Here is a 24,449-nt window from a genome sequence, read left to right on the forward strand (position 1 = left end):
CTCTGCCAGTGGCTCTGTGGTGGGAGCCTAGTGGGGCAAGAGGTGCAGTGGCTGCTGAGCAGTGTTTTGAGCTTAGGTACAAGTGTGGGGTTGGACTTTATTGTCAGGACAGAATATAAATAGATAAAAAATGAAAGGCGACTTGATATTTCCATTTTATGAAGGGCTTGATTTGATTCAGAGTCAAATAACTCCACTCCCTCCACGCAGCAGGCCTCCAGCACACCATCATGGTGGACATCCATGATTTCCTGGTAGATAAGCCCACAGCTGCCATCACATGAGACAGAACTGCTCACTGGCACTGAGCACAGTGCCCGGGGCTGGGGTCTGCTGAGGGGAGATGGAGGGAGAAACTGTAAGCAAAGGCCACATTGCAAGAGCCTGCATGGAAGCGAAGAAAGGCATATTTGAAGAGACGTGCTCAGCCCCCCTGTGGCATCCTCCATGAGTCTGCCCTGGAAGTTTCAAAATCAAGGGTGTTGAGCTTAACCCAGGCAGGCTTTGCATTCCTTTCTGCTCAGAAGGTTGGGGGATTTACCGAGGCCTGTGTGTGAGGCAGCATGTTTGCTGTGCTCGTCTGTCACAGGTGTGTAGGACAGGCATTGCCTGAACCCTAGGGTCCTGAGGAAAACCTGGCTATGTGTAAAATGAAGAAATAACTGAACACCAAGCAGAGAAGGAATGTTTCCAGAGCCTGGGACACTGCAGGCACACTTCAGCAGTGGGGCCTGAGCCACCGCTGGGCCTTTGGCCAGTGGTCCTGTCTGCAGCAGCTCCTCTTCCTCCTGTCTTGTCCTTCAGTCACAGGGAAGAGAAGTAAGAGAGAAAAGAAAAATGCCTTGAGCTGACGATCAGAGCAGACAAAAGCAAGTCTAGTGTCAGCATTTCAGTGGGTGGGAAGGTGCACCCCACGCACCCTGTGCCCAGCCAAAGGAATGGGGCAGCACAGGGCCGTGCCTCTGGCACAGGCAGTCCTTGCAGTGTGTGTGCATGTGAGCAGATAAGTCTTGGAGAAAGTTGTGTTTCTAACACAAAAGAGTGCATTTTGAGACCTTGTAATTACAGATAAATGCTTGAAAGTGCAACCTGATTATATTTTAAGAGCTAGAAACCAGAATAAATACAAAATGAGTCTGAAGTCTGGACTTCTTAGAACATTATGCTTTTTAGACAAGGTTCATATCTCCTGATTTGTTTTGAGCTGACTTGATAATTTTTAATGATTGTCATGAATACTGTAAACTTGCTTTATTTTTTTGTAAGTTTCTGCCATAGAAATGCTTCCAAAGAAATAAAGCCAGTCATATACAGGGTATATGGATATATAGGGTGAAAGTAACTGAGAGGGAAATTGTAGAGGATTACTGTGAAAACAGTTATGTTGTTTATACACAGATACACTACAGCAACAGGAAAGCAATGGCAACCTTGTGGTTAAAACAAAGATATGTTTCTATTCTGTATTTACCTAGCTGAACAATACCAGTAGGATCTGAAATATTCTGTCTGCTCTATATTATGTTTGATTTATTCAAGTGCTGTTGTTTCTTTCCTTCAAAACTGTGGCCATGCCTGACATTCACTGAAAGAACCCATGTTCCATGTGAAGGTAACTACCTTAGACCATGAGTGTATAAGGGGCATTCATTAATTTTCTGACAGTGCTTTATAATGGGCCACATATATTTTCCCACTATAATGTGTATATACATTCAACAGTTTTATTGTATGTTGGTGCACATTACTTGCCACAGCTGCTAGAGGGACTTTGCTGAACTGGTGTTTCTCTTCCATGACAAACACCTATTAAGCAGTCAGCATAAACTCTTCTTGTTACAGCATCTGACATCACCCTCAGGGCAAGCGGACACAGAACAGTGATTGCTGAATTGCATATGAAAATTATAGTTTTATTGTCTACACAACTGAAGGTTTAACTCTGATTCCTGCTCGAGTCAGCTCTGCTATAAAGAAGCAATTCTTTCATGGAACAAACAAGCACAGTACACCATTGTAATCAAAGGAACAGGCACTATTTATGTGTTGGAAAGACTTGTTCACAATAGTACTAACACTCTAATGCCCCAGAAGCCACTATTTTAGCAGCTGTACAGAAAAAAGCATGAGTAACAAGATGCCACACAGAGTCAGACACAGGTTGTTTTTATTTTTTAACACAAATGGAATCATCCCATTTGATACCATTCAGTTTAATATGCACGACTGGTAAGTAGGGATCATGTATTTAATGTTTATATATGCAGTTTCTCCACCGTAGCGTTCAAAGGCTTCCAGTGTCTCTTGGATCAGATCTCCAATATTTTCACGCTTCTGCTGGCTGTAGTCTATCCCATCGCCTGAATTAACTGATTAATAAAAGAAAAAAGGGGGAAAAAAAAGACTGTATTAAGTTTGCTGTTCCACTTTGAAATAATTACATAGACAATTGCTTGTCAGTCACCGTGCCTCTTTAGAAAGTTTGTTCTGTGACACAAAATAGCTGAATTTGAAAACAGGATATTTTTGGTTTCTCTTTAAGGCTCTGCTGAAGCTCCCACTTTATATGCCTTCAAAAGCTGTTTACGCATGTGTTACTTCAGTATCCATGTGAAAATCCAAATAAACACTAAAGAAAACACATTGTGTTATAAGATACAGCTGGACTCTTACACATTGAATCTCATTCCTACATTATTTCATAGCATCGCTTATTTGGGACAAAATTCTACTGTCAGATGCATAAATGCTTATCTACACAATGTGACTTAAGCTATACTTGCTGTGCTTAGAAATCTTAAATAGGAATTGTTTTGGGACTGTTCTATGTGTACATCATATTCACAGGCTATGTTGCTTCTGGTTGAGGAGATGTTATTTGGCCTAGAAGAGATGTTTGGAGCACAGGACAGCACTCATACAACTTCTGCTTCCTGAAAAATGTGTAAAATTAAGTCAATGTCAAAAAGACAAATTAGTGCTGCCCCTACATGCTGTATCATTTACTGTTTCTTTCTCTAACATGGAGTAGCAGGGTTGGCATACATTTATAGACGCAGAACATAATTATTCCAAAAAAATGTGCAGTGTAAATAAATGTCAGAACACAAAATACACGAGTAAGAAATGATGCCGAGAGATTTAAAAGAGGAAAATATATTCAGATTCATTTTAAAACAGTAGTCTGAAAACGTCATTAATATGGATACATTCTAAGACATAAAAGCATAATGTACACTGATCAAGAGCAGTGTGGTGGCCAGGCTGTCACATCGCCGGGGCGAATCCACACACAGTCAGTCAGTGGTCTTGCTCCAGGTGGCGGTGGCAATGTGCCCATGACACACATTTAACATCTCACATACCTACACTTATTACAGTCTGAGCCTGCGAAGGACATTTTTGTCAAGACAACACAACCAACTTTCTTTACAGTGCCTGTTCTTCACATTAGAAACACAGCACACACAAGGGTGAGGGAAAGTTAACTTCCAGTGATGCTTCCACATCACAAGTCCTAAGGGGTGCAGACATACAGCAGCACCCCACCCTTACATCCTTGCCATAATCCAAGCCTGAAGATCTGTACGTTAAGAATGTGGCTTTTCAGCAGCATGCTCATGAAGAAAAGCCAATGAACACTGAAATAAAAACCACCCTTTTGCTGAATCTTCATGTAAAATGTCTGATTACATTCCAAGTTCATTATGTACATGCCAGTTTTTTGAACATTTACACAAACACAGATGCGACATACAAGGGCTGAGCTTCAGAGTAGAAGGGCATCAAATTCTTTGTGGGGATTACTCTTAAACACATACACACATTCTTATAATCTAACAATTCATTTCATGGATGTTAAAAGCCAGGCTTTGTATCAACATTTACTTCAATGAATTGACAATAATTTTAGAAATAATACATTCTGAGAGTGCATAGAAAACAGCAAGAAATATTAAAGAAAAATGGCATTAGCTTGCACAAAATGCAAAAACATTAAAATGGAGTGCCATTTAGACTCGACTTAGTTTGCTCTTGCAGAAAACTGAGATCAATCCTGCCTCATTCACCTGTGTTGCATGTGCAAATCCAGCACCTCCTAAAACACCTGGAGCTGCTTCTGATTTCACCAGACTGAGCAAAGGAACCCCTGAACCTCAACCTAAGCCTTGGCAAATATGTAAAGGAATTACTGACTTCCCAACCTCTTGCCTATTATCTTTAATTTTAAGCCTACACACATGCTCTGTTAATGAGCTTACACAGCTTTCATCATTCTTTAAAGACGTAGTAAAAAAATCTACTCTCTGGAACTAATGGTGGTACACTGCATAATGGAGAAGTAAGCAAGTTCGGAGGAGGCCAACAAGATGCAGGGATAGTGCTGGTAGCAAAAGCATTTTCCAGAATCCCATGTTATAGACTTTTATTTTAGAGCACTCTGTATGATAAATGATGCCTTAGGTCCTTGATCAAAAGACAACGAGGCAATGGTAAAGCAAGTAATCTGCAAAGGAAGACAATTGGTGATGTGCAGACCTTCATTATCACTTTTTCCTACAGACCATCTGTGCTATGTGAAGGTTTGTATCCTCCAGACAGACATAATTCACCTTAAGGTCACGACACAAGTTACGACTAACAATTCCAGAAAGGTTATGTCAGCACTAAGGTCACCCGGTAAGTAGCAAAATAGCTATCCCATGCAGTTATAGGAATTAAAAAGTCTTTCAGACAGAGAGATAACAATTAACCCAACAGGACAGCATCTACCAAACAGATGAGTCAGAATGACCCGCTCAATGCACCTAAGGGTAAATATCCAGTCATAATAATGATGACTAGTTGAAAAAAAACCAGCTACTGAAGTATAGCGGTCTCAGCATGCCCTTCTCTGATTTGACTTTAATTCCAAGTTAGTCTGCATGAGGAGCCAACTTTGTCAGCCACAAGAATGTTGCATATGTAAAGTGTGAACATGGATCTGATTCAAGTTCTTTATGAAGCTGTCATTTGTGAGGGAAAATAAATCAAAATGAAAATGCTAGAAAGAACATTTGTCAGATTGGTCTCAAAGTAAAACGTCTGGCAAATTCATCATGCACCAAGAACTCTTTTCAGAGCAAATGTTATTATTGCATTTAGAAGAAACTCAATGAAGCACTACTAACAGATCTAGAGGATTAAAATTTGGAAAACATCTCATTCTCCCTTTCTGGATCAAAAACTAGTTCCCAGTCTCCTAAATTGTGCACAAAGGGCTCTGTGGTCCTTGAAAGTGAAGTGAAATGCTTGGCACCTGTCAAGACCTGCACTGGCTGACGGAACCAGTCTGCTCCGTGCCAGCTGCTGTAGCTGAGGAAACCCTGCTCAGACCCGCAGGGACCGAACTCAGCACTTGGCAGGGACTGGAGAAGGATTTGAATTGTGCTTTAAAATGTGGTTTGCGTTTGAGTCGAGACATGCTCCTGTTCATGATTCAGGATATTGGAGAAAATCTAGTGTTATTTGTGTTCCATTTCGCTTCATTTAAAATTTTTACTATGGTAATACTACTAATATAAAACTATATTCCATTAAAGAAGCAAGTTACACTCCAAGCATTAAGAGTTTCACAGGGCAGTTTTTAAATCCTGAGGTGAGCGAGAAAGGTAAACAAACCCTTAAAGCTCAGGCAGATCTGTTCTTGCCTCTGGATATTTGTTAGCACCTGAAAGCAGTCTCAATATTCTTTCAGATTATTAGACATCACATCAATGCAGGCAAGATTTTGGCTAGGCTTTTCTTTTTAAACTCTGGAATATGTCAAAGTACCTCATTTAAGTCACAGATAATAGATCTTTCTCATGACATCAGCCATTTCCAAGTCTCTGTTTTATGGAAAGCAGAAATTAAAACTGGAATTTATATACACATGTATACAGTATATACCTACCGCATGAGTTGGTTTAGGAATGTCATAGATCTTAAGATGTTAGAATTTTCCCAGGTGCTAAATGTCCACGGAATGCTTAGTGTTGGAGGACAGAACTATTCTTACAAGAGATTTCTGAAGGCAATATGAAGGAAGACCCATATTCATGGGTTGAACAGATTTTGCAATCCAATTGTAACTTCAAGGCCATTCTTTACTGCTGAACTTACAAAGGCATATACAACAGATACATACACAGATTTCAAATTGTCTTGGAACAAGAGGGTCTTAGCAGAAATTTTTGAACTACTACTAGTTAATGGTAGAGAGATACACATTTCATTTGTTGCTGTTTTGTTGTTTGTTTGTTTGTTTTTGTTTTTCCTATTTGACTGTTTCGGCATATAAATCAACAAAGCTACTTGGAAAGATGGGCATCATTCCTCTCTTTTTGAACCCTGAGAAACAGAGTTACTGGAAGGTAAAGTGACTTTCAACAAATCATGGAAAAGGACTGGTCACAAATCATGCATTTTAATTTTTATTGTAGATAATGAAAGTACTATTTGCGGTGAAATTTAACTATGGTAAAAACCACTTTTGAGCAGCTAATTCAGTTCATCCCAGTCAAACCAACAGGCTTTCTCATCAATTAAAACTATTATAATAATCCAACAAGCTAACCACTAACTGCATAGATTTTTGCTTCAAAAAACCCCAACAATGATGGCATTGTAGTGTGCAGATGTATTACTCAGTATGGAATCACACTTATACAGAGAAGCTTATCACAGAGCAGTAAACAGCTAAGCAGTACAAACTGGCATTAAAATATTTTGTGTCATACTTCAGGAGTTTATCCCTCCCTAGAAGTGGGCAACAAAACCAAAACATAAATGAAAGGTGATTGATATGATATACAGATTGGCATGTTATGTGTGCTAGGATTCAATTCTCATAACTGCACTGTTTAAGTAGAGTTCAGAGCTTAAGAAATTTCTCAGTGTCCCCCTAGGACTAGTTTTAATTGTCATAGAAGATGTTGGCTTCCTGACTGCAGTGGAAAGTGAAAGCCCCCAGTGAGTGAGTCAATGCAGCGGGATGCAGGACTCCTTAACACCACTCCCACTGCTCTGACTCACAATACTGCTTTGCAATTGCCAGCTCCAGGAAGGATAACGTGGCTTGGTCTCCTTTTTCATGTAATGGTAAGTCTGTGAAAAGTCACAGGGTGAGGGTCTACACTCCACTAAGAAATGGAGAGACATTGCTGGTTCATTTCACTTGGGTAGAGACGCATGAAGATTATGACTCTGAGTCACTACCAACCCAGACATAACATTCTGTCTTCCACTCCTTAAGGCTCAGAGCAACATGATCACCAGTTTTAAATGTTTCTTAGGACATGCCTAGATTATGTGCACGCAGACGCATAAGCTGGCCTCATGCAGGCTTATTCCAAATCTAGAACACTGGAAAGAAGAGCTCATAGAGTAATTTAGGTTGGAACGAACCTTTGGAGTCATCTGGTCCAAATACCTTGCTCAAAGTCAGCTCCATTTTCAAAGTTGGATCATGTTGCTCAGGATCAAATACCCAAAACTGCTCAGTGCAGAGTAATCCCAGAACCAGAAAAGGTACAGGGATCTTCGTGACAGCAGGGCTTTTCACCAGCCATTTCAAATGTGATGGAGGGAAGTGTTCTTTAAATGTTAAAACCTACTTAGTGGAGGTGGATTTGCTGAAGCTAATTTTTTGGGAGATTGTCTGTTTTGATACAAAACAAAACCAAACTACTGGCACAGTAACAAAAGCTAACCTGCATATACAACATTGGCTTTGTAAACTGAATCACATTCAAAAGAAAAAGCACAGGCTGAAAAATTAATAACATTTTGTTAACACTTAAAAAAAAAAAAAAGATATTCTCATAGTTTTAAAAGTGCACCTTTCAAAGCACTTAAAAAAATTACAGCTGGAAGTTCTAGTAAATGAGCAGGCCTTATCTTTGAATATGCACTAATCTGTTTTTTGACACTATCAACATTTAGAGTTCCTTGTCTCTTGCTTTTCTTGGCTCCTCATTCTATTTTTCATCACTAGTGCTGAATATTTATCACTTCACAATTCCACAGTTCTGCAGAGATTGCAGAAGAATAATTCAATTCAAGAAGAAAGCACATATACTTGGAATTTATAAAGAATACCCATATAGATAAATTTCTGCTCATCATATGTTTAATAAAAAAAAAACCTTTATCCTTTTGCTATGAACTTGCTAGGTATTGTTTGTCTGAAGAAGCTATTTACAAGATTTTTTCAGATCCTCACTAGAGGCATTTTGCTTTAACATAAAGCCTAGTTTCTTTCTACTGTTATCTTCCATATGCAGCTAGCTTTTAGTTTATTTCATAAATTATCATTTATTTTAGAATGCAAGTGTGGTTACTATAAATACTGTTCAGAAAGTAAACAGTTCAGTAAGTGGAGGAAGCGCTGTGATTGGAAAGGAAACATTTGACTGACTTGTGATGTTTCACTCATGACACAAGCTGCTGGAGATAGCTGTAACTATTCGTACATTGCTGCAGTACAAAAAAAAACCAACCCACCAACAACAAAACCCCAACAAAAACAAACAAAGAAACCCCAATAACTGAAAATGAGCCAAGACAGCAGCTGCTATCACAGTTTTCCATTTCCAGGAAATGTTAGCAGCATCAGATGTAATCCATTCTATGTCCAGACATTTTTTTTTTTAAGTCGAACTGAAGCACTGTAGAAATCATGGATTCTGAAACAAATTGTATTAGCAACTACATTTGATCATTGAAGTTATAAAAGAAGGAAAGCTCATTGTATGTTTTTTCTCTATAAGCACTTAATGAATTTAGATCTCGAAGTTTCCCTGTGTTTGTGCTAGTAATCAATATTGAACAAAGCGGTGCAAAGCGGTGTTAAATAATCTTAGATAAACAGCAAGCACAACGGGGGAGCAGAAACTGAAATCTGAGAGCTCTGTGGCCTTGGTACACCATTTACTGTTGCAAAATTAGGTCACAAATCATGCTTAAAGCGCAACAACAGTTGCATCACTTATGTGAATCCGGTGTTCCTCCAATCTTTTTGGACACATGTAAATACTGTTGTTTTTTGTTTTTTTTTTTCAATGAAAAGCAAGTTTGTGGGTGCAAAATTTGCATAGCTTTACTGGTCTGATGTGAAACATATGCTCATCACACTCTCTTCTCATCCAGATATGGCACAATTAATGCAAAAGAAATTTAAACTACAGAAAATAAATCTGCGTATGTGCGTGAGTGTAATAAACGTAATTCATATCTCAAAGTAATTCAATGTGACACAGCTGAAAGTCCCAAAATGCTTTTAGGATCGCTGTTTTCAGTATAAAATGTAATGTTACAACAGCCAATTTTCAACACTGAATTCATTCATAATTAAAACTGCAGTGCTTGACAACCTGTCCTCCTTCCCCTCTTGGAATATTTTTATTTATGTCACCAAAAAGCTTTTGAGGGAAGGCAGGTTTTTTTTCTTTATAAGCAAAAAGCTCAGTAATTTGTTACTTTAATGGACTTCAAGGAACTAATGAACTTTAGAGTTAGTAACTCTTGATGTTTTGGACATCTGCTACAAGCAAATGAAATTTGTTGTAATTAAAAACACTATTCAAAACCATTATCATTTAAGGACCTTGTTTGGTGCAGCTTGCCCATAAAAAAGTGCACAGACAACTAAATGACCTCAATGACAGCTTCTGTAACTTGGTGACAGCGGGCTGAAAACAACCATATAAAAACGGGCCAATATAACAAAAATTTCACATCAGAGTTAAGGAGCAAGGGGCTAGGTATGTCTGAAGTCGCCTGAAGATTTCTAGTTTTTCTTTTCCCTAATTAAATGGAATAAACAAGAACACAAAGTCAACTGAGGGTGTTTTAGCAGTGATTTGAGAAGGGACAAGGAGATGTAAGCTATGAATGACCACATGGATTTGCCAAGATTTTTTTCATTGTTGTGGGACAAGGGCAGGATTTGTGCAGTTTAAAGGACAGATAGCAATGGGACTGGAATGTACTGATTTATCCTGAAGCCAGATAGAGTAAACAGTATTTCACTTTCTCAAATACCTGAACTAAAATGGCTGGGATATTTCCTTCTAGTGACACTTAAATATTTTATATTTTTAAAGCACTTTACGGCTTCTTTCTGAGTTTTTCCAACTGAATCAATGATATATAAAAATTTAAGGATAAATAAAAGCAATTACCTTTCTAAAGCATGAATTTGCATCCTTTTAAATGAAAAACAGAAGGACATAAAATAAAATCTTATGGAAAGCTGGTTGGTTGACAGCTACTCATTTCACATTGTGACAGAAAAAGACAGCTTTTTGAGACAACAAGAATGCAAAGCAGATAGAAGAGAGGAAAAATCATGTCCAGTAGGTGCAATAATTCTGTAGGCTCACAGCTTTTGAACTGTGAAAGCTGAAGTACTTTGAAAGCAATATAGGAACTGCACATATGCCACATGCAGATTGATTTTTTCTGAAAGCTTCAGGAACCTTTCACGAATCCATATCTTGTTTTCTCTTTTAATTTTTCCCACATTATGGAGAAAGATAAGGAAGTGACGATAACTCTTTCACTAATTACTCTGATTGGAAAGCACCTGCCTTTTCATATTACCATTGTACCTTTAGCTGCTTAATATGTAATTCAAATGAGTTTAAAATACAAAGACAGCAGGAGGTCCAGCAGCATCCAGCGCAACTAGCCATAAAGCCATAATGCTTTGGGAAATTAAGTAACAAAAAAAAAGCAAGTATCTTAGGTCACAGGAAAGTTATACATCAGTTCAGTTTTCTTTCTTGAAGAGCAAAGTTTTATCCCAGTATGCCAACAAAGCACTCCTGCCTGATCCCCACAGCAATCGGTTAGGGGAGGACATACTACCTCTATCACGAGCCTCCAGCTGTACAGAATTGTCCCAGTCTTTGCACCTGGTGTCATTTTTATTTGTAAAGTAGAAATCTGAAGGAAGGGTGACTTGAGGAACAAGTGTTATGCAGTTTCTCCTATATAGCTTGCTGAGTACTTTGAACCTGGTTCCAAGCTAAGCTTCTTTTTTAACATTTTCAGTATTGGCATTTAAAGAACTCTGTAGCACTTTTTGCAGATATTAAATGACTTTATTATCATTCGTTGAATCATACATTTCTCTGAACACGCTTCCTGTGATAGATCAATGAAAGGGAGGTTGGTTGGTGGCATGTTGTGGAACTACAAAACCTATCTCAATAATTGCTAGAAGTCAGCTATCACCAGTACAAGTGCTTCTTTGTCTATCTTCCCTTTAGAACCGCAGGGATTCAAAGAGCAAAGCATGCTGATACTGTGAGCTCGTGAACTGCCTGATATTTTCATTCATCTGAGAACTGCTTTTCTGAATTGGAAGAAACTGCAAGAAACTGAACTGAAACAGCAGTTAGGAAAAAATGCTATTGATACTATCAGTGGGTCTGCAGAAAGACAGAAATTACTTACAGATGTTTTCTCTGTAACCTGTCCCACTACTAAAACCACATTCTGAGCTGTGGTGGACAGATGCACTCCTAAAATAGGCAAAAAAAATTGTTTGGCCACTTGTGCAACTGTCATAGGATTACTCCCTTCAATAACCTGTGTAAAATGTATTTCTCTTTATCCCATTTATATGATAAGTATAATAGTTTCTAGACTGTGTTTTTTAAAGTTTCTTCCTAACTTGCAGAGTAAACTCATTAAAATAAAAGTATATTTGTGATGTCTAAATTAAATTGTGCATAATAAAGAAAAAACCTGCAAAGAATGTGTGTGTATAAAAACAATAGGGTGGGAAATGGCTACCAGTTTTTTTTAGATACAATTATTATTTATACATACTACAACATTTTAGGAGGACATTTCTAATATGTAAGAAATTCTTTTATTAAGTTTTATTACCTGTTCACTATTTTAAGTTGTTGGTTTTGTTTCACTAAAACTCGTCAGCACAGAATCTTTTTCGCTATTCCATATAGTACTTTTCTGAATAATAACCCTTACTTACAGAAGAAAGAACTAAAAATCTAGTTTTCTGATTTACAGTGTCCAAGACACAGATTTACTGCTAGCATATATAAGAAAAAAAATTGCTGCTATTTCTTACATTGCTTACACCCGAATAATTATAATCACCCATAAGCACATAATCCCTTAAGCCTATACTAGATTTTCCACATTTACTGAAATAGACCTTTGAACTTATCTATTCTGAGAATAAGCATGGAAGCAAAAATGGCTTTTCACTGCGCAAACAGGATGCATGTCATGCTCAGAAGGGCAAGTTCCACCCCCCTCCACACTACTAATACCTTCCTCGTATCTGTATGGGTGCCTTCATGTAGAAAATATCCAGCTGCTAACAGTGCAGCACTTCCAGCTCGGTTTGTGAAACCTCTTAAAATACATTTGCTTCATTTCTAAAGCAATAAACCTGACCAACAATGAGGCATGATAAAGAATCTCTGTTTCTCAGGTGAATACACATTTTGCTTTCCTTGTCCTAAACTACTGCAAATATAATGCAGCTGGTGGAAGTGTACTTGTTACAGGCAGGTCATCTCCATTGCAGTGGTCATTTGACTTTTTACCCTGACATGCCGCCGTGCCAGAGCCTTTAGGTCAAGGATCAGAATTTCTGTAATTTGTTATTCCCCAGATAATCCTTGTATTATAGTGCAAACAAGACCACTTACGTATTCTCCAATATCTAGGTAAAGCATGCTATGCTACATTTTGTAATTGAAATCTTAATTTTGTTACGCATCATTCATTCATCTTCCATCCCCGGTTGCAGACAAACCTACATCTGTTCAGATTCAAGAGGAAAACACTCATACACACACACATACAGGTCAGGAGAGGGAGGAAGAGACGAAAGAAAAAGTCAGCAATAGCTGAATGCTCTTGGTCAACTCAGGCTAGCCTAGAGGTTTCTTACAGCCAAGAAAACAGATAAATAGCACTGCAGAGCACAATATGTTTGAGTATTTGTCAGCTTGAATTTTCATGTATTAAAATGAAGAACAAAAGCAAATGCTGTCAAGATAAATCTTCCCTGGTTACTTGAATATGCTGTCATGCATTTGTATTGTCTGAAAGTAATACATGTGCTCACATTATACCTAGCCTTAATGAAGTGGCCATGTCTGTGAAAGAAAGTCATAAGGTTCTTTCTTTTGTTTTGAATAAATTTGGGACACATTGAAAAGATAACCTGGAAGGCATCATGACTCACACCTAAGTGGGAGATATTTCAAGAATGATATTCACTTGCAGTTCTCCTGTAAAGCTTATGGCAAGGAGGAATAAGAGATGTAATACCTCACAAAATTCCTTTATCTCCTTTCTCCAGCAGGTCACAGATGGCTGTTTCACCTTCTACATTGCCTAATGCTAATAGCTGCAGTGAGTTTCAAGGTCTCTGATGCAACTCTGCAGCTGCAGTGCTGAAATGGTACCCACTAGCACAAGACAGGAGCACTGCTTCATAAAACTATTACTGCACAGTTTTGGACAAGAGCAGCAAATCCAGAATGACTTTTGAAGGAAATTACAGCATGTCATTGTAAGTGAAAATAATAATATATACGAGTCTACAAATTCCTGTGAGCAAAATCCTTAATGAGTCATGAAGAAATTTCATCACTAAACAGTGATATTTGGAATGTGTTCCCTGAATTACTTGTCCTGGCTCATCAGAGTTTATTGGGCACTTGACTGATAAGTAAAATAGGCATTTGTTGTTGCAAGAACAAGAATGCAGACACAGGATATGTAAAAGACAAACAGGTTGAAAAAGGAGGAAAAAAAGCCAAGGTTATTAATTTAGTTAGTTAATTTTCTTAGGCATGCCACATTAAGACTCCAATTTATATGAATGTATAATGGATTAGCATAGTTATTTCATAGGGTAAGTTATTCCATTGTGTTACTCAGTGCATCACATTGCTTAACAATTGGTATGTTATATCACAGCCATTTAATTTCCACTGTCATTTTGCAATAAGATAAAGTGAAAATATATATAGGCTTCTCTGCATGTATGTAGCAGGGATTCTATGCCTTTGCTTTATATTAGAATTCCATGTGTTTACAAGTTTACTTTGACAAAAGATTAGAAGTAAAGACCAACCTTATTAATGGAAATACAGGCATTCTACAGGAATACAGGGGTTGGACTCGATGATCTCTTGAGGTCCCTTCTAGCCCCTATGATTCTATGAATGCAATGCCATCAGCATGAGCACTGACTTTTTCAGAGTAGTCTGAAAGAAGAGGAACCAGTAACCACCAAGTGCTTGAGACTACTCTTCATTTATTGTCTTCCTTACTTTTTACTATGTGGATCAAAAACACATTCATCCAGAGGTCTCTTGCTTGTTTGGTAATATGCTCATTATAGAGAAGCATAAGCTTTCCTCTCTGCTTAATATCAAAAACCACTGAAGAGTCAGTAAGTCATTTTAGGCATATTTGTTGTCAGATCTAGTGCCTCAGCCATCTGCCTCAACAGCTCCCAGAACTGCTGATAGTTGTCTGGCAGTGAGACTGCACGTACTGCCTGCAAATCCTCAGGTGTCGTGGAAGAAGTCAGGCTGATATCAGTTTATTTACATATGCCTGCTTTTGTAATGTATCCATATCTAGCAGCTCAGGCTGGCACAAGCAGGGGTTATGAATCCAGCTCTGTAGGGGAAGTAGTAAAATAAGAGCTCATTTTTATGAGAGAGAAACAGTAATAATGCTCATAGTTTTCAACAGACTGACTTCACGTGTCTGTGGAAGACAACTGTGAGAACAGACGGGCAGAATCTGAGACACAGCGCAGAAGACAAAACTCCTCTTTAAATCTCTTATAATCAGAACAGAAATTTCAGACTCAGTCAGGTCTTCCGTAAAGCTTCATATGTGGCACATAAGCTCTGCAGGAGAATCCGCAGATCTGTACTAGACTTACAAAGCACTGAACTGCCTAAAGCAGGTGTTATTGTTATAGGTGTCGAAGGCAGAGAAAAGCTAAGCAGCAAGTCTCCCAGAGGCAGCTAGTGGGGAAGAACAAGCAGAAACAGATGTCTAAAATGTCACTTTTCTCTCAAGACTCGGATTTTTGCATCTAGCCTGAAGCTACAGCCCAGAACCTTTCCTGAAGACAGATTTGATTGCCTTTCCTTCTGGGTGAGGATGACTGTTTTGAAAACAAGTTGCGCCTCAGGACAGTGATGATACCCATTTCCCATGGATGTGTGTACTTTCTATGCTTCACCTCTTCACAATCACAGGGTAAGTTTTGTACAAGATCTACTAGCTGAAAGACAGTATAAACTAAGGCCCGTTCTGATGCTTTGTGTGTGCTATATTTCCCCCTCAGCATGGGTACATATTTTGATCTCTCTCCTCTACTCAGGTGCCTATTTTTTGAAAAACACTGCCAACTTCAACTGAAATTGGACTCTTAGTTTAAAAGTTACACAAGTTGAGGGTGCAAAGACGTACAGAAAAGAAAAATACCATGACCTCATAAGCCTTGTATCTTTAGGAAGGCAAGCAAAAAAAAAAAAAAGACAGGGCAGTAGCAGCTACTGTCATTTTTATTTTAGGAAAATCTAGTGGTGAAGTACCCTTCCAGGAAGCAGGAACACAGAATTGTTCAGCCTACGTGGTTTCAAATCTGCATCTTTCATCATCTGGGAAATTTCTTGCAATCATAGTTATTCATGGCCTGAAAGAAGATCTTTAGACCTCTATGTATGTGAGTTAGCAATGAAGAATCCATAAGACATTTTGTTAGATGAATTGATGCCAACACTTTCAAACAAAGTTTAGCACCTAAATCCAATTTTAGGCTGCTATCTCAGTGGGCTGATCCTGAACTCTTACCGGTTCCCAAATGAAGGCTGCAGTGAAACAGAACATCTGGACATGAGGCTAGTTACTTACATGGCTAAAATCAGATTTACATGAATATATTCTACAGTGCCAAATTTTAAGTGTTTTGACTTGAACTAACTTCCTAACAGATGGTTATTATGCATCTATCTTCATTTATTTATGGCTGTTTATATTTGTACAGAAGTAATAACAGATCTAAACGATACAGGCATATTCCTTGTCTTTTTATTAATTTATATTGCAATAACAGTTAAATATACCATGCAATAAAGATACCATGCATGATACCGTGCAATCTATAGAAAATTCATAAAGTGGTCTCTCTCTGTATCATACTCAAAAAAGGGCCTTCCAAATATTAAAAAAAAAGCTGTGACCATAAAGTAAAAAGAAAAAACACAAGTTAGATTTTAGCAGCATCTCATCCGCTCTCACAGTCCTTTCAGCTGAAACACACCTCCTAGTGCATCAGTGTGCTCACATCCATTATTTGGTTCTCATCAACATTCAGCAAGAGTGAATGAATGCAAATGGGTGCCTTTTTTTTTTCCTGTAAGGGGGAATTCAATTCTACATCATTGCCTCATATACAATTCATGCCAGAAACCATTCTGTTAGACTGCCCCTCTGCTGCTATTTGTGGCATGGCAACAAAACAGCAATATTGTTGAGAATGTTCAACCTCTATGGCTGTACCAGCACCATCTGCACCTGATGTCACAGGTGAGCGTTATAAAATTAAAAGCATTACCTTTGGAGCAGCCCTCATACTATTATCCATTTTTTTTTATTTTAAGATTTGTAACATTACTATATTAATAAACAAAACTAAAAAAAGGAGAAAACTAATACAAAGGAAAGAAAATATCTAAGTGTATATCAGAAGTTTCAGAGAATGGAATTAAAAAATCAAGCAAAATTCCTCAATAATATAAATCTCATGACACATGCAGTTCTTGGTGTCATGAGCAGACACGTAACTAATTCAGAAAATCATGTAAGTGCGATCATTTCCTTACACTACTGTAACATGCATTTTGAATGCATGGCTTTAAGGACAACCACTTGAAGAAGACTCATAAGGTTATTACAGTAGCCACTGGTTAGTATACAGATCTGGAAGGAAAGACAAGGAAGTTCTCCCAATGAATGATAATTTTCATAAACAAAATACATTTTTCCACAAAACATTAACTAAAAAAAATTACTGATGTAAAACAAGTTTCATCGCATCAGCTGCAGAAATCCATAGGGAAAAACACAAAGGAGAAACCCTCAGGGCACATTTTGTGTGACCTAATTCTTTCAAGGGCGTGCTTCTGCAAATTTTTAGGAAGTGACAATGCAAATGAACTATGTTTCCCTGGAAATATCACAATGGGAACTTTGGCACAACCTCCCTGCACAACAGCATACATTGCACCAAGACTACAATATGTAGTTGTATTGTATAGTTTAACTACTATAGGATGAAAATGAGCAGAAAAACAATTACCACTCATCCAGCAGAAGAAATAGATGTGCTTCCATAAAATTTGAGTATTCTAGGAATGAGATTCCCAATGTCCAGTTTCAGTGTACACAATACTGCAAGGTAATGATTAGTCTACAACTACTTCATGATGACACTACAACCCAGTCAAGGGAAATGAAGCAAAAAGATGAGGAAGAAACTAAGGTTGTTAAAAGTCAAATTATAGCAACAGGGATAGTTCTGGACTCATCAGTGATGAGGTCATCTTTCTATTAAAAAACACTGAATTCAGTAAAAGCAAGATCAGATCCTATGATTTGATTTTCATGGGTGAAGTGTTAATGAGAGAGTGGATTAACTTTCTCCTCACACTTTGAGATTATTTTTTATGTTAATGTAATGCAAAATACAATCGTTTTTCTCTTTTGAGTGTATTACTAAGATCTGCACATTTGCTTTCAGAAGGATTAGTGCCATTTACTTTATGTTGAGGGAAATCACATTCCTGTAACAAAAAAAAATATTCTTTTGACATCAGCATTCCATTCTAAAGGCTTCCAATGTCAGACAACCATTTCTTACTTATGGGGTTTTAATATAAGCCAGCTTGTTTCCAAATGAATACATGTAGCCCAAATGAATATGCAACTTAAGATCTTCATTTAATAACTGAAGACAACATGATAATTACTCATCAAAAACATTGTTTTGAAAATGTCGCAGGACTTGACTTAATAACGATAACAGTGCATGCCTAATACTGAACTCTGTATTTCTCCCCTGGAAGATTTAAGCATCATTATGTACACTTTTCTGACTACCATTCATGCCCTCCAACTCACTAAAAATAAAACAAAAAAACCCCAACAAACCCCAACAAACCTATAAATGGGTATTCACAAGACCTTTACAAGCTATATATATTGTTTTGTTTCTGAGTTAATGACAGAAGAGCTCACAAAAGATATTGACAATAAAGTATGCCTGACTGCACAGAAACATATACTGTAAATATACTCTGCGCTAATCTTTTCATTGCTAAACCTACAATTATTTAATGAAGAAAGAACACAATTCAGTAAGGCAGAACAGCATTTATATTGAGAAATAATACACATTTTTTCACATAACATTTTGCACAAAGTTTATTTGAAGACCTATGAAACAGATGGGAACACTGAATTTAGCTGGAAGTGTAAGTATTCCACATGTAACATATATGTTCCCTTAAATAATTTAAATTGATTACTAGAAACAAATAACAGGATCACATAATCATAGGGGTTAGAAGGGACTTCTAGAGATCATTGAGTCCAATCACTCTGCCAGAGCACTCCCCCTAGACCAGGTTGCATGGGTAGGCACCGAGGTGGGTCTTGAGCACCTCCAGAGAAGGAGACACCGCAACCTCTCTGGACAAACTTTTCCAGTGCTCCATCACCCTTTCCACAGTAAAATTCCCATCCACTGTAAGAGTCATGGAGACAAAGAGATCAACATGAACAAGGAGGTGCTACAAAAAGAAGAAAAAAAGAACACTCACCCATCCCTAAAGATCTAAGCTCACAGAGGAGATCCCTCCTCTGCGGCAGTCAGACCTTAAATGAAGTCTAAGAGGAGTGGAGCCAGGCTCCACCCCTACAAGCCACACAGGTGAGTTGTCTTCACCTGTGCTCCCACAGCTAACTCAGTGCTTGTCTCAGGTGATCAATAAGTGGTTCAGGCTGTGATTCAACAGTTCCCATACAATTTTTTTTTTAACTCTGCTGTGTTGAGGACTTTCTCAAAATTATTTTGATGAACAACTTTATAAACCTCCATATTGACAGAAATATTTTCACAGAGGAAAATCTGATAAAATCCATAATCTCAGCTGTTAATAGTTTTCTCGTGCAATTTCTTTATCTCTAATGTGTGTAACGTTCAGTTTTCACCTTTCTCAGTGCCTCAAAAAAATCAGTTCTTAGGATAGAGCAGTTGTGCAAATTCATTTTTCATCAAGACAGAAAATGATGCAAGAAGAATATTCTGTTAAATTTTGTTGTAATCTTCCAGCCTATCTCCTTACGCTTAGGGATTCTCATGTTAACCAGACCTTCAAAGCAATCTGTTTGGATTACCTAGCACTGCAAAGAGGTGGCATAGTTTAAAATTTTGAAAAAGGCTTTTTTCCACCTGAATGAGTTGAAAACTGCATCCTAGTCTTCCGTATACTGATCAGGCCCTGACTTGCTCATTGAAAACTGATGAAACAAATTACTGAAATTCATACTACTTCCGTATAAATTCAACATACTTTGATTATGGGTATCCTTTAAAATTTCTAGGCTGTAGGTGTACATCCTAGAAGCCAAAGTCCTTTAAGAAATGTTTTTCCCACATACTTCAGAATGCATTTCTTCATGAGGCAATTGTCATCCTTGGTTGCTCTCTTTTGCATTAATCATGAATCTATCAATCTGAAAAACAAAGCTCACAGGAGCAGAATATAGGCTAATTCAATAAACAGAACAAAAGATTTCAGATTCCCTGTCAGAAGATATTACATTGACCACAGCTCTCTTAGCTTTCAGAACAAAGCTGAAATTTCACTTCAAATTAGTATCCTCATAGTCACTACACAAAGCAGTTAAAAAGAAGAAAATAGGACATGGATCCGGGCGGAAAAGGTGAGGTTAAGTGTAAATTAGATTGCTGAGCTATTATGATTCAAATTAGTCTTTGGAAAATACTCAAATACTATGATAGGTAATGTTAAAATATCCTATTTATATGAGTAGGTGAAAAATACCCTGCAGAAGTATTTAAAGCTGGGAAATGTTTTAATAGAAAAGGCAAGATATTTTTAATTTATATTTAAACAGTGACATTAAGTAATATAAATGTTTTGTGGCTGATACCATAATAAAAAATGATTGTTCAATTGCAATGGTTTCTAAAACAGTAAGTGGTTTAAAAGTTGAGATGTGCTATTTAAAATACGTGTATAGTACCTTGTTCTGTGATAAGATATGTATCATAACTGTGTAATTGACTGACATTCAGTGAAAAAGCTTGAAGTTAAGTAAAGATGGCTGTATGTTGAACTACTGCATTTTAGTGCACTTCTGGCAAATCAACAGATTTCCCTTGAACAGTGTCATCAAGGGTGTAGGACTGTAAGTTGATCAGAGTTTGTAAGCAACATGCTTATCTGTCCTTCAGAGATGTTATCTTGGGTGATGCACATTATTTTTTCCATCACTTGAACTAAACAGAATTTTAGAAAAGATTAGAACAAATCTTAGATTTTTTTTTTCAAGAAAGCTAAATTACAACTAGCATAAGACAACTTCTTTGGTGTGATAAGCATTTACATGAGCTGAAGACTATTCCTATCCTATTTCTATTAAATACGAAGGAGGAAGAGACTTCTTCCAATGATTATTCATCATTTTCTGAAACAACAACCAAAAATCACGTTACCATCTCAAAAGCACGTAGCAAAATGAACTTGGGATATTCGGATTTATAATATAGACCCTAAGGAATAATTTATGTAGTGGCATTAAAAGTCCAGCGTTCACTCAAGGTTTATTGCTCTAATAGGAAAGTAATATTATTTGCATTTCAAAATTGCTCCTGCACAGTGTGCAGTAATAGTAATAGAGTGAGCAAAAAAAAAAAACCCAAACTCTTTAAACCTTTCTTCAAGTGTTGTCGGACAGAGCCTACCATTTGATATTATAAGCCTTCAGCCTTCATTCCCTGGAGCTATTTCATTAGATCTGATTCATCACAATCCATGTGAATGAGGAAATTGCAAGACTATAGTCTTTAGGGATGGCTATAAAAAAAAAAAAGACAAATTGGCTTTTGTTCAGAATACTGAATTGAATGACTAAGGAAGGGATGCCTCCTAATCCTGTATCTAAGGTCAAATTCACTTCATGAATGTATGTATGTCTCCTGTTGTAATTAATGGAGGTACAGATAGGTCTGCAAACAGTATCTAAGATAAGGCTGCCACTATTCTGAACAACAATAACAAGAGTGCAATGTTTGTAATGTTAAATATGTAGTAAATTGACCTCAGTGACATTTACAAATTTGGATCTATGTGAAAAATGCAGCTATTTGAATGTTAAATCTTCATTATTACTCTAACATATTATCATAGTTCTGCATAATTTCAAAAGCATTTGCTATATATAGTATACTTTACTGATTAGAATGCACCAATAATCTTTATTTTATTTTGCAGAGAAATAAACATTTTCTAAGCAAAGAAGAAACAAGCATTCTAAGTTATTCTAGTATGCACAAAATGTTATCAGCTTTGGCACACACTTTAAATGTTTGTGAAGAATTAGATGTATTTTCTTTTTAGTATAGTTCCCATCACTGCTTTGTACCAAACAATTAAATTGGTTAAATGCTTTGTCTCTCTGTGAATGATGAAATGAAAAATTCACTGTCAAAATGCTTGTAAGGTACAGTTAAATTTAGCACGTACGCTAGAAGCGAAATCCTATTTCTTTTTCTGAATTTGTAGATCATAAATTAATTATAGTCTAACTATCACACAATGTTTGGATTTTGTAAGATTACATCCCAGTATCTTCACTTCTGATTTCAGGATTATAGCACATCTTCTAATGTTTTAAACATGCTTTTTTGATTAATACTGTCTGTTGAATATATTCTTCATAGTTTCCACATTTTTTGAATATGAAGATTAGTAAGAATATTTACTTGACCAAATAAAATGTACATCTTTTGTTGGCCTCAACCAAGTAGCAAAATACAAACGTAGGAAAGATGAAAACCTAAACATACACCCAGTTATAACACACCATGAATATCACTGAGCATTGGCTGCCTACCTGAATTCTAAAACAGGCTCCAGTAAAACCCTGAATTCATCTGGGACTCTTTCTGACGAGTATACTGACAAACACTCATGTGTATTACTTACAATTAGTACAATAATTATAGTATAACAATCATTCTTTTCTACTCTATTCCAGAAATGTAGACTGACATGTCCATTTTTTTTTTTACTTTATGGCTTGCTGATTACAGTATGATATTGGAATTCTTTTGGTTTATGTGGCTACTATCATATACATAAGCTGTTCAGTGAGCTACACAACATGAGAAATACAGTTAAAAATATGTTTTCAAATCACAAATGTGATCAGCATTTAATATAAGAAAATTGGGCATGGATATAGGACATGGTGTGAGTCATTTAGAAATTTTTTACACTACTATGTGGAATCTAATCAGTTGGGCTTTAAATCCTCATCATTACATATATTAACTCTTACAGTCCTTAGTAATATTAATATCAGGCTTCTTACAGGAATATACAATGCTTCTGTGATGGTTGGCAATGGCACAAAAAATCCAAGGTACAGGAGAAAAACCCAACCTTCAAACAAGAAGCCAAATAAGGCATAGAATCCTTTCTAAAATCAGTCATCCCAAGAAAAGAATAGTGTTTAAGCATTTTTCTCTTTCTACACAAACTCTGGAGGTTAATAAAACACATAAAATTGAGTCAGTAGCAAGATTGCTCAACTAACCCTGAAGTTTTCCAAAAGACACATGATAAAGATCATCTAAGCTTGTTCTGCAACCACAGTCACCCACATGATGAAATCAGTGGCCTGTACAAAAAGTTAAATCAGCTTCTGGATGAAGGAAGAGCATGTTTCAACAATATTGTCAGGTAACATTTTGACCTAGATTGGGATGAAGAGAACGAGAAAAGAACTATAGGGACCTGACACGCTAACTAGCTTTTCACCCTGCAATAGATGAGTAGTTGGAAGTCAAAGTTTAACCAAGAGATGTTATTCCAGTGACATTCTTGTTCACTACACAAAGTCACTAATTAGTTTTCCTTTATTAATTGTAATTGGTGGCTGTACTCTGAATATAGGACTGGATATAGAACTCTGGATATGGAGCTATATTAAAAGAATGTAGGGTGAGAAAGCTGTGAAGTCTTTGTAGAAAAAGGCTTCATGACAGTTTTACAATTCTCCTTTGTCCATGGTACATAGCTTTTTATTTTTTGGAACTGAAATCACACACAAAACAGGAAAAGTAAATAACAAGGACAAACAGTTCCTCTTTTTCCTCAAACAATAATAAAATGAAACAGCAGAAGGAGGATTGGAAGAAAATGCTGTGTGATAGGTCCAGAAGTTTTCAGAATGAGAAATTATGTACATTTAAGAAAAAATACAGATTTAATTTAAACAAAACTAATTAACATTTCAACTAATTTAGATGATTATCACAATGACATTGCTTCTTGAAATCTCTTCTTTTGCTGCTGGCTGAGCCCCTCTGTCACTACTAACTTCACTCCCACTTTATTTCCTGCAGGAAACGAGTAAACTCAAGTTTATGCAAATAGACTCACAGATGTGGACAGATACAAATTCCCTTCTTGATGGCTAATCTGCAGATTGCCATTATTCTCTGACAACAATGCTCCAGTTTCCAGAGTTTATCTAGTCCAGAGGAAGAATATGAATTATACAAAGTTCATATCCATTTGTAGTCTAAGAAAAAAAATAATCATATGCCTGAGGCTTCTTCTCAGAGAAAGGCTAAACAAATGTAGGTAACAGTGTAGGCAAAACAAGCCATTAATTTCTGGGGAGAGTAAATCCTGTGTTTTCCCACTGGGATTCTTCCAGGTACTTTTTCTATTCCATTCCTACTGTCTTTTTGTCCAGAACAGGAATAATGGAGCAAACTGCAAAGACAGTCCAAAATGACGGAAGACATTTTTCTGTTCATTTTTCTAATTCATTCCCTATTTGCTAATCTCTCTAACATTGTATGTGATTTCCTGCCTACTTTGCAAAATTTAGGCCAATTTTTCATTCTAAAAAGACTCATTTGGGAAATATCCAAATTAATCCAGTGTCTTGAACTTCATTTAGAGCACATAGACTACCAACAGTCATCCCTGTCCACAGTCTTTTGCAGTCTATAATCTATTGAAGTAGAACAGTAAGCTTGACAGCACATAGTTTCATCAGACAATAACTAAATCAAT

The 24,449-nt window shown here is 37.0% G+C and overlaps 1 protein-coding gene across 1 annotated transcript in view; it reads right to left on the reverse strand.

The window, feature by feature from the left end:
- Nucleotides 1-1,458: 1,458 nt before the first annotated feature.
- Nucleotides 1,459-24,449, reverse strand: part of PACRG (parkin coregulated) — a 181,951-nt gene continuing 158,960 nt past the window's right edge. The window contains exon 5 of the mRNA XM_065731329.1: nucleotides 1,459-2,369. Coding sequence (XP_065587401.1) covers nucleotides 2,209-2,369 — 161 coding nt within the window. The 3' untranslated portion in view covers nucleotides 1,459-2,208. The remainder of the gene's footprint in view (nucleotides 2,370-24,449) is intronic.

This window comes from Cyrtonyx montezumae, unplaced genomic scaffold, assembly GCF_038088225.1.
Source record: "Cyrtonyx montezumae isolate F1298 unplaced genomic scaffold, pur_monq_1.0 scaffold_0, whole genome shotgun sequence".
NCBI classification, from domain to species: Eukaryota; Metazoa; Chordata; class Aves; order Galliformes; family Odontophoridae; genus Cyrtonyx; species Cyrtonyx montezumae.